This window comes from Choristoneura fumiferana, chromosome 9, assembly GCF_025370935.1.
Source record: "Choristoneura fumiferana chromosome 9, NRCan_CFum_1, whole genome shotgun sequence".
In the NCBI taxonomy this organism is placed as follows: Eukaryota; Metazoa; Arthropoda; class Insecta; order Lepidoptera; family Tortricidae; genus Choristoneura; species Choristoneura fumiferana.
Window position 1 is genome coordinate 3,285,777 of NC_133480.1, and position 12,167 is coordinate 3,297,943.

General features: G+C 41.1%; 1 protein-coding gene across 1 annotated transcript; it reads left to right on the forward strand.

Moving 5' to 3' along the window:
- Positions 1-714: 714 nt before the first annotated feature.
- LOC141431004 (uncharacterized) lies at positions 715-12,032 on the forward strand. The gene is made up of 5 exons (XM_074091934.1): positions 715-1,190; positions 4,878-5,062; positions 5,713-5,904; positions 9,966-10,145; positions 10,599-12,032. The coding sequence occupies exons 1-5, from the start codon at positions 1,121-1,123 to the stop codon at positions 10,824-10,826; spliced, it is 855 nt and encodes a 284-aa protein (XP_073948035.1). The 5' UTR covers positions 715-1,120; the 3' UTR covers positions 10,827-12,032.
- The last annotated feature ends 135 nt before the right edge of the window (positions 12,033-12,167 follow it).

The window sequence follows — 12,167 nt, forward strand, 5'->3', positions numbered from 1 at the left end:
GCCAACATCTCCGGTTATACCGCTAAAAGTTGTGTAAATGTCATATAAAACGTCGCATAGAAGTCTATACGATGTCAATATACGACTAAAAATCGACTCAACATTTTATAAGAGTGCAATATATTACTCTTATGCGATCCTCACGTAATAGTAGTTTTCGCGGCTCTAATACGATAAATACCGGTGTAAAAGTCATATAGACGTTATTACGATGACAGCACTAGTTATACAACTAAAAGTTGTGTAACAGTCATATAAACGGTCGTATAGAAGTCTATACGATGTCTATATACGACTACAAATTGACTCAAAATTTTATAAGAGTGCAATATATTACTCTTACACGATCGTCACGTAATAGTAGTTTTCGCGGCTCTAATACGATAAATACCGGTGTAAAAGTCATATAGACGTTATTAAGACGACAGCACTAGTTATACGACTAAAAGTTGTGTATTGGTGATATAAAACAGTCGTATAGAAGTTTATACGATTTCTATATACGACTACAAGTTGTATAATGATAAGAGACCCATAGTCATATTACACGCTAAATTTACTTCTAAACGATGTTTATAGCATTATGAGTCGCATAACTTACACAAATACGACTAAAATGTTTGTTGGGTAATTACCTATTTTAATAAATTACAAACTAATTCTACGCAACATGGCGTTCGCACATAGGTATTTATCCCTAACCCCACACAGCCTCATCGCCTCCCCGTGGTGATGGGGTACTTACTTAGCGGAATATTTCCCCCGAGCAACAAGGAAAAGGGGGTATGTTTACCCTAGGGCCAAAGGGCCTTGGCCCGGGGCGGCAGGCTGCGAGGGGCGGCAAAGCCACCTATTGCAGATTTTTTCTTAAATGAAAAAACTTTTCCGCCACTTAATGGGGTGGCAAAGCTAACTGGCCCGAGGCGACAAATCTTTAAATCTGAGTTCGCGTCAAACAAAATCGTCGTCTCTCACTGCAATTCGTCTAAGTGACTGTCTTTTAACTTAGTGTTAATTCATTGTTAATTTAGACTCGCAATTAGAGTGTATCTAGCCGTTATCAGGGCGTGCTGGCGGTGCCGCGTAACGACTAATTAACACTTTCCCACGTCTCCTTATAATGGTATTTTGTTATAAAACAATCACCGAGTCACCGCGTCGCTCGCCACGGAAGTTGAGAAGAACTGCTTGTAAGTTAATATTTATAATTAATACAATACACATTGTTAAATTAGAAAAGAGATGTTTTGACTGGTTGTGAGGTGCGTGGTCCTTGAATGTTGGTGTTTTCGGAGAGGCTTGGAGTCACGCAACGAGGTTTTGGAAGAGCTATACTATGATTTATCTTGTGCGATGGAATCCGGAATACGGAAATTCACTAAAGAACTAGAGTCACCGTCATTACCTCTACTCGTAAAAGTTGAAATAATGAATGGCAGTGGTCATGTAACATCGCTCGAAGAACAGATAAACGTTGGGGAGAAAGATTCTCGATATGGTAACCACGAACCGGAATGCGAAGCGTTGTCCATATTACGACTCTGGTAGGTATTCTACCCTATCTGTATATATATCTATCCCACCAGTCTAATATTTTGCGATTCTGGTATCCTGCCAGTCTGATATTTTGTGTTTGTGTTGTTATTTTATATATTTTGGGATTCTGTTCTGGAAAGTGACAGGCCTTTCTCCCACTAGGTGGAGTGACGATATCACAAGAATTGGAGGCAAACGGTGGATGCAAGTGGCGAGTTGTCGTTCATTGTGGCGTTCTAAGGGGGAGGCCTTTGTTCAGCAGTGAACTTCTTCCGGCTGATGATGATGGAATTTAGATCGGATTTTGCTAAAATTAGTACTTGTCGTCGTTAACGTTTTAATCATTACCATATACAGTTTGTCACCAAAATGTTAAGTAATTTCTAGACATGTCGCAACTGCAATAAACTGGATAAGAGCACTTTTTACTGATGTGTGACCGCAAGTTATACGACGTAATCCATTTTAATACCACAAGGTTTCATATTCATTTTAAGTGCACACGAAATTGGTTTTTGTGATAAAAAACCGAAGTTGAATTTTGAGTGCTCTTGTAAATGTTTCAGTGACTTTTTTAACAGTAGAACATCAAATGTAAGCACTAAAACCTCAAGAGCAATTATCTTTTAAACCAGGAAACTAATAAAACAGTTGTACAACTTTACCCAAAAGACTAGAAAGTACGAAGAAAGAAGTGCTTCGTCATCAAATGAAGCGTACGCCAGCATTAACAAGTTGTTAGAAAGAAGAATAGACAAGATTGACAAAAATAAAAATCTTGAGACAATTCCTGATAGGCTATCATCAATATACCTACAAGGTAAACGTACGAGTGCTCGTCACTGTCCCATTAGTTGGCATCTTTAATATCACCTAACACCTTCGCTCTAAGTAAAATCAACATCAATTCAAATAAGCATTTTTTTGCATTAAAAATTTGGTCAGGTCATTTGGAAATATATTCTTCAATAATCCACGAAAATTTATTAACGCGACAGTAATATCTTATAAACAATAATATTTATAAACTGTGTTAAAATCAGGCGAAATTGCTATAAGCTCATTTACTTCACAATTTACTAGTTTTATTTATGTTCTTTGTAACACATGTAAAATCCACTTTTTTTAAAGGAACTTAAAAAAAGGCTTCATATTTTCAAAAGTAAAAATTAAAAATTAATTACGAGTGTGGCATAAAAGGTAAGTATAATTCCAATCATATCTATTGATGATTGAAATCCAATTTCTTGATAATATGCGACATATATTTTTTTTTAATACAAATTAGGCGTATTCCGAAATAACTTTTGAAAATGGGTTACAGTAAAAAAGCATTTGGGAAAATCTGCGAATGGAAAAATCATGTAAGGAATAAATACGTCTGGTGTAAATTAAGAATAGGAAAATATGCGGATGGAAATTTCGATACACTAGGAAATGTCGATTTTGGGCAAAATGTCCTAACCCCCTTTGAATGGGAGCCTCCCTTAAATATTTATTTTATTCTGTTTTTAGTATTTCTTGTTATAGCGGCCACAATAAAAACATAATCTGTGAAAATTTCAAGTGTCTAACTATTACGGCTCAAGCGAATTGATAAAATATTTTACTAAGTATACAGTCGAGTTCATAAACTTGTGAGCAAAAATTTGATCAAAAATAACTGAACACTTCTACGCCGTTAACAATAGAGTCGTGTTCAGATATTTTTGATCAATTTTTGCTCACAATTTTATGAACTCGACTGTACATAGGTACCTGAAAATATATTGCAACAAAATCCCTCCTGATTTTGGTGCCGTAGCATGGCCAAAAAAAGGAATTCAACACCTCGGTCCTCATCATCCAGAAAACTAGTAGTCGTTATATTCTTGCGCTACTACGTTACCACAATGATTTAAAATAATTCACAGGAAAAAAAACCGGCCAAGAGCGTGTCGGACTCGCCCAAAATAGGGTTCCGTAGCCATTACGAAAAAAAATAGTTATATTATTCAAAGGATTTCTTATTTTGTACGGAATCTTCGAAGTTTAGGTATATTTTATACCTTAGGCTGCTATTTACTCTTAAACTACAAATAATTCTCAAGCAAACTTAACCGTTAAAGTTTTCCTTGTAAGATTGATATACTTACTACCATCCTGAATTTTTTCAAATTTTTCCACCCACCAGTTTACATTTGAGAGGTGGGGGGGGGGGGCACGCTCGATTTTATCGAAAATTTGCAGTTCAAAGTTGAATATTTCGCAAACACATCACTGAATCGAAAACTTGTCTTAGCAAACCCCTAATGGTTTTAAAAGACCTATCCAACGATACCCCACACTATACGGTTGGATGAGAAAAAAAAATCACCCCACTTTACGTCTATGGGCGATACCCTAAAAAATTTTTTTATGAATTTTATATTGAACCGTTTTGTCGGCATAGTTTACATATATATTCGTGCAAAATTACAGCTTTCTAGCATTGATATTCCCTGAGCAAAGCCGCGGGCGGACGGACGGACGGACAGACAGACACGGCGAAACTATAACAGCCTTATTCATAAAAAGTTAGAGCCTCCTTGAAGGCTCCTTGAAGGCCCGATGCTAAAAAACATGATTCATAAACGTCTGTTAGCGCTAATCAGTCGATCAAGGCTCTGCTAAAGTTAGAGGACCGTAGACCCTCCTTTATCTCCCTGCTAAGTCACAAAATGGCCGCCACAAGTTTGAACAGCTGACTTTGACTAGAGCAAAAGACCATACCGAAGATATTTATAGTGAAGGCAGGGCTACGCAAAGATTTAAAAAAAAACTGGAAAATTTATTTTCAGGAATTTGTATTTAAAAATCCTCTAAATTAGCAACAATAAATTAACAATAAATATGAAAAAAATTAGGATGATTAACATAGTTAATTATGGCTTTTTGCACAACATAAACATGCGGATCGGAAATGGCGGGAAAACAAACATCTCGCTTTTTATTTTTTTTTCCTGCTAATTTGCTGTCACTGCTGTCAATTTTTTTTTTTATTATCGATTAGGCCATTTTTTGTCTTTGATTTGTCAAGGTGGCCAACATAACGCGTCTAATCCGTCTATCAGCAGCTCAACAACTAGCAGACTGCTAGCAAGTGTTTATGAATCATACTTCTTGACAACCGTCTATTAAGCTTAATCAGTCTGCTAAGTAACAGACCGATCAAACCTCAATTAAGGTTTTTTTATGAATAAGGCTGTAAGAGTTCCGTTTTTGCCATTTTGGCTCCGGAACCCTAAATACGCTTCATGTACGTCATCCCTGCACGCTGCATTTTTTTTTAATAATATCCACATTAACGCTTTTTTTTCCAGGGTCAACACTATCGGAGCTGATCGCTCTCGACTATGAGAACAATTCGGACTTGGCCTCGATCCCGGAGCGCGAGTGGCGCCTCCTGGCGGCGCTTGCGAGGAAGAGGGAGGAAGAAGACGAGCGGCAGAAGCTGGCCGAGCAGTTCCACAGGATGTGGGAGAAGGAGAAAGCGGGGAGAGAGATGGTTAGTTGGCACATAGCATGCCTACAGTGGCGCCTCCTGGCGGCGCTGGCGAGGATGAGGGAAGAAGAGGACGAGCGGCAGAAGCTGGCAGAGCAGTTCCATAGGATGTGGGAGAAGGAGGAGAAAGCGGGGAGAAAGATGGTAGGTTGCCAGATAGTATGCCTACAGTGGCGCCTACTGGCGGCGCTGGCGAGGATGAGGGAAGAAGAGGACGAGCGGCAGAAGCTGGCAGAGCAGTTCCACGGGTTGTGGGACAAGGAGAAGGCGGGGAAAGAGATGGTTAGTTGGCAGATACATGCCTACAGTGGTGCCTCCTAGTGGCGCTGGCGAGGAAGAGGGAAGAGGAAGACGAGCGGTAGAAGCTGGCTTGGCTTTGCTCACGCGACCTTACGATATAGAGAGCTACGTCTATGTACCTAATATTATGTGTGATCATGATCATGCAGCTTCGTGTGTGTGTGTGTGTGTGTGTATTAACTTCTATAGACATGTGTAGGAGTGAGTATGAGCATTCTATGTCTTTACACACACGACCTGTCATTTTGTCGTTTTTCGTATTTAAAAGGGCGCCATGCCTTTCGTTCAGGGCGCCTAGAAGGCTAAAGCCAGCCCTCCCTCCAATCACTAAGCTAAGTCTTTCTATTTCCCAGATGGAAGCCCACACTTCCCACCAGTACCAGCGGTTCGTCCGCTGCAAACGCGAAGCCGAGCGAGCGTGGTTGGACCATAAGCGGACGCTGCTCAATCTGGACCAGCAGTTGAAGAAAGGACGGCTGCAAGATGCCATCAGGTGTAAGGAAAAGAAGACCGAGGAGCTGCTAGCGTCGAAGGAAGATAGAAAGGTGCTCTCCTGAGACATATTTGATAAAATTGCTAAATTAAACGGCATACGAAGGTTCACGATTATAAGTCATGAACGGTCAACCTAATTTTAACACGTTCGCGCGTACGCCCAAAATTTTCGGTCAATGCGATATCGCACAACTTTTTCCATACAATGAGACGTCACGTCATTACAAGTTGAGCTTTGACTGTATACAGAAATAGTTAGCGTTACGGCGCATGCGGGATTAATCGTCACCGTTTATAGACGTTCTACCGTACAACTGATATTGTAATTATACATATTCTTAACAACGTCATATCACGACAATATTATCGAATCGTCAAATGACGTTGTGTCACATAGTGACGTAACATAATACTACAATAACGTAGCAACGTCATATTACGGCAACATGATCGAAACGTCAATTGACGTAGTGTCACAATGCGATGTAACGTTATACTAAAAGAATAAAGCAACGTCATATTACGGCAGCCATATCATACTGGCAAATGGCTTTTTCTTGTTTTAAATGGATAAAAAACTGCAAGCACGTAATAAATGCTTCTATGCATGTCTTCGAGGAAGTTCAATCATCTCGAGAAACATTACATGACCCTATATATTGATGACGGGTAGTTTGGATCAGATGCAGACTACAGCCCAGGACGAGAAAAAGGTTCCAGCGCAAGCAGCGTTAGTAACGTCTCCGTAGGTGCACCAATCACAGCAATGTATTTCCAGCAAGTCGGCCACATACTATATACCAAAGCAGCGAAGTCTCTGACTCAGCTAGTGTTATAGATAAATCTGTATATGCATCTTCCAGTTCGGACAGTATTTTTGACAATCGTTTGGCACTGAAGCCTAACAAGTATCAAAATAAACAATAGCCCAAGAAGCCAAGGCCAAGACATGACGTACTCGGGAAGTGTGATGATGATACACTAACTATATCGGTATCATCTGAGATTTTAGATAGTCTTATATAGGAATTGACTTTACCTCAGAGATTATCTCACTACCTCAAGACCCGGCTGAACTGCAACCAGACATAAGTAGATTTGGAAAAAGCTCTTACACAATAAGTACCTTTGCTACCTGAACAGGAATCAAACTGAAAATACCCTAACAGCGTCATTTTTACTCCTTGAACAAGAACCAAGCTCGGAAATTATTGATGATAGTGAGGTTTCACATCCAACACCGCCATATCCTGGCAATAAAGTGGGTAAGTAACTAACTCTCTAATTTTTATCATCGGGAGATCATCCTAGACATCTTCTTTTACTAAATACTGCAGCATCATGCTCTCAGCAACCGGTAATGAATGGTAACGAACTGATACTACGAGATGTATGATGTAGTTGTAGCTTTGCCAATTTATCTTGTATTTAATTAATGAAATATAAAGAGAAATTGAGCTCGGTCCTTCCCCGGTGCCTGTGCCTGTGGAGATCCTTGATCTGTTTCCATCATTTCATGGTACGGTGTTGATACTGGAGAACTGTCGTTACCGGTTGCTAAGAGCATGATGCTGCAGTATCTAGTAAAAGAAGATGGCTAGGATGATCTCCCGATGATAAGAATAGAGAGCTGGTTACCTTCTTTATTTCCAGAATATGGTGGGTGGTGTTTGATGTGAAACTTCACTACCAATCAATAATTTCAGAACTTGGTTCCTATTCAGGGAGTAAAAATGAAGCTGTCAGGGTATTTTTAGAGTTTGATTCCTGTTCAGGTAGCAAAGTTATTCTGTAAGAGTTTTTTCTAAATCTATGTCTGGTTGCAGTTCAGCCGGGTCTTGTGGTAGTGAGATAGACTCCAAAGTAAAGTCATTTCCTAAGACTCTATTATAATATTAGATGATACCGATATGTTAGGTCATCCTCATACTTACCGAGTACTTCATGCCTTGGTTTCTTGAGTTGTTGTTTATTTTGATATTTAGTTAGCCAAGTTTAGGTAGCCAAAACTGTCAAAAATACTGTCTGAACTGGAGGATGCGTATACAGTCTCATCTATAACATTCTAGCCGAGTCAGAGTCTTTGCTGCTTTGGTAGTTTGTGGTTGATTTGCTGGAAAGACGTTGCTCTTATTGATGCACCTACAGCAATATTACCAATGCTGCTCGCGCTGGAACCTTCGTCTCCTCCTGGGTTGTAGTCTGCATCTAAGCTAAAACTACCCGTCATCACTATAAGGGTCAGGTGATGTTTCTCGAGATGATTGAACTTCCTCGAAGACTTGCACAGAAGCATTTTTATATGCTCGTAGTTTTTTATTAATCTAAAAGAAAAAAAATCTCTCAAATCAATTGAGGATAATAATATCTAGTAGTATTATTCATAATACTATCACAGCAAGAACTACACACATATACTTTACGAAATTACTCGTTTAGATGTGAGAAATAAGTCGGTAATTGAGTTAGAACCATAGCATCAAAATTCCCTAAAAACTCACTAAACACAATAAAAAACCCATCCGAGTAAAAGTTTACATCACTAAGAATGTAACATATAACAAAAATACACTATTATTCATACAAAAATATTGAAATAATACTAAAGCTGCGTGGACAAATTCGTTGCTGAATCCACCTGCCGCGACCAGCGCGAGCGCGTCCTCCGTCACGTGAACAGGATGACTGAATGTATAGGCGCGGGAACAAAATACAGCGTCCACCGACGTTGTGCGTCTGTGAGTAGTCACATTTAAGAGCGTGTGCGTCGCCTCTTTTGGAGTCAAAAAATGTTATACTATGTGGCGCAAGATTTTTGGTAATTTAATATGATACGGCGCAAGGATGGAACTACTACAATTTATTATGAACACCGAACGTCCGACCACGTAGTTCCTTTAACGTTTTTATAAAGTCTGACGTGATTAGACTATGTGTCACAACGCATAGTACCCTATTTGTCGGATATTGACGGTGGTCACGCGAACGTGTTAATCTTCTCCCCGATGTTTAATTGAGAAGATCATCACTTTCTTCCGCTATTTGAACATCCTAAAAACTTGTTTCTGACATTTATGTTTCATGTCAAGCGTTTTGGCTCGTCCTTTATTATTCGGACTGCTCTGCCGGCTTCTGCGTTCCCAGATCGCTACAATCTGGCCGTCATCAAATCTAGGGTGGATGGGCATTTATTGAGCTTCGCTTACCATCAGGCGTGATTGTTGTCAAACGCAAGCCATTTCTGTGTAAAAAAAAATGTTTTCCACAAATAATTTATAATTTTATTTGCAGCTTTGTCAGTTACCTATATTAACACCCAGGGGTCCGTAGCCATTACGAAAAAATGAAGTAATATTTTTCTAAGGATTTCGTATTTTGTAGGTACGGAATATTCGAAGTTTAGGTATATTTTATACCTCAGGCTACTATTTACTCTTAAACTATTAATAATTCTCATGCAAACTTAGCCGTTATAGTTTTCCTTGAAAGTTTGATATACTTTCTACCATCCTGATTTAAAAAAAAAATACACTCACAGGTGTAGATTTCAGAGGGGGGGGGACGCTCGATTTTAATGAAAATTTGCACTTTAAAGTTGAAGCAAACCCCTAATGACCTATCCAACGATATCCCACACTATAGGGTTGGATGAGAAAAAAAATCACCCCACTTTACGTCTATGGGAGATACTACCCTAAAAAAAATGTTTAAATTTTTTAATATACCATTTTATCGGCAGTTTACACATATATCCGTGAAAAATTACAACTTTCTAGCATTGATAGTCCCTGAGCAAAGCCGCGGACGGACAGACAGACAGACAGACATGGCGAAACTATAAGGGTTCCGTTTTTGCCATTTTGGCTCCGGAACCCTAAAAAATGGTTGCCTGGAAGAGATCGCTCGCTCTGTGTTTTCTGAACATGTCATGTAATGACAGCAGGATTTTGACATTCACTCATTCATTTATTTTTTTCTCCTTTTATGCTATCAGTTATTCTTGTGGTTGTGTGTGTAATCCATTCACTTTGACTCTCGTGGCACTACCTATGTATATTTGTGGTTGTACAATAATGAGTCATTGTATGGTTTATGGTTTTGGTTTTTACAGGCAACAGAGCTGGTAGACAAAGTTATTGAAGAAGAAGCGAGGGCTTTGCTTGCTGCAGAGCGAAGAACTCGCCAGCAGACGGCTGCGGAGTTCCGGAAGCGGCTCGAAGCCGAGGATACGAAGAGGCGGGCTGATGAGGCCCTCCGGAAGAGGGAAGGGATTCTTCGAGACTCGTCCAAGGTAAGGAGCTTTAAGTGAAAGTGAAGCTGTGGAACAACTAGATCGTCTGGTAGGGTGAAGATAAGAGAAGATATTCTATCTCTGGAATAACAAGTAGAACAGAATACCTAGTTAACAGGTTCACATGTCACAGTGTTGGAAACAGCTGAGCGCAGTGTGGCGAGGTAAATGAAACGTTTCTATTGGTTAATGAAAAACATATTGCTCACAACACATCCTCGCCCATCTCTGGTGGAAACGCTGCTTTATAGGTATCTATAATGATATCAAATTATACCTACTTGAGTCATGAGTTAAGAATTCCATTTTTTTTTATCCAACGACGATCAGAATATACCATACAGAATTTATAGGGGAACAGCGTGTTATAGCCAGGAGATGCAGGCTCAAAATCCGTTCAGTGCATCCATAATTATTTTTTAATAAAACCTTTTCATGTTATTGCACTTCCAGCGCCTGGCGATATCCAGCGCGTTGAACACCTGGGAGGCATCTCTGCTGCGCGAGCAACTCGCGGCGTCCGACGCGATGCGACGCGCGCAGTACGCGGCACTCGCCGCCATGGCGGAGGCGAGGGGCGCGCGGCTGGCGCGCGACCGCAACGTGCGGCGACATCGTGCGCGGCAGCTCGCCGCCAAATGCGAGCTGTGGCGCGACGCCGTCAGAGCGGGATGTTACTAGGCTCAGACTAACGTAAATAACACAATAGCCAGCACCCTGAACATCTGGAAAACCTTTGTGCTACAAAAAACTGCTTGGTGTGCAAAAATAACTCGCGGCGTCCGATGCGTTACGACGCGCGCAGTACGCGGCACTCGCCGCTATGGCGGAGGCGAGAGGCGCGCGGCAGCTCGCCGCCAAATGCGATCTGTGGCGCGACGCCGTCAGAGCGGGATGTTACTAGGCTCGAGCTGATATATCACACAATATCCAGCACCCTGAACATCTGGGAAACCTTTGTGCTACAAAAAACTGTCTGGTGTGCAAAAATAACTCGCGGCGTCCGATGCGTTACGACGCGCGCAGTACGCGGCACTCGCCGCTATGGCGGAGGCGAGAGGCGCGCGGTCGCAACGTGCGGCGACATCGCGCGCGGCAGCTCGCCGCCAAATGCGAGCTGTGGCGCGACGCCGTCAGAGCGGGATGTTACTAGGCTCGAGCTGATAATCACACAATATCCAGCACCCTGAACATCTGGGAAACCTTTGTGCTACAAAAAAACTGCTTGGTTTACGAAAATAACTCGTGGCGTCTGACGCAATGCGCCGCGCGCGCTGTACACGGCACTCGCCACAGAGGGCCTACCCCGAAGTTCGAAAATCGAAGTTCGTATCGTACCGTCCCTCTCGCTCTCGTATTAAATAGTATAATTGTCAGAGGGACCGCATGACACGAACTTCGAGTTTTGAGTTTCGTAGTAGCCCTGCTGTGACGGAACCGAGGCGGCATACTAATGCTTCTGTATTCTGCACAATAAAGCGTTCAAATACATAATCACATAATATCTAGCGCTCTTAACACTTGGGAGACTTCTGTGAGTGTTAAGGGAACAACTGACGCCTGACGCCATGACGGAAGAACGGCGACATCGCGCGCGGAAGCTCGTGGCCAAATTCCAGCTGTGGCGGAATGCGGTCAGAACCGTGAGATCAAGCCAGAACCTACCTGACGCACGGATTCAATTATTTTATTAAAACTGAGCAGCAATTCACCTGTATCTCTCCAGATGGCAAGTGAAGATACGGACGAAGAAGCAGCTTACTGTTTTAGTTATAGCTTGTCTGATGCATAGAAGCAGTACTATCTTTCCCATAAGAGCGCATGAGGCCTATTCTTAGGGTCCCTGACCTCACGGGGACCTCAAAATCCAATAAATTCACTAACACGAAAATAATGACTTTGTTGTTAAGGCACTTAATGAGTTTGTTTTATGCTTGTCGATTGTTAATAATTTATTGTTTGTTATATTTAGTACAAATTTTGTAATTGTACAAGTTTTATTATTTGTTTTTGTCTAGCTTA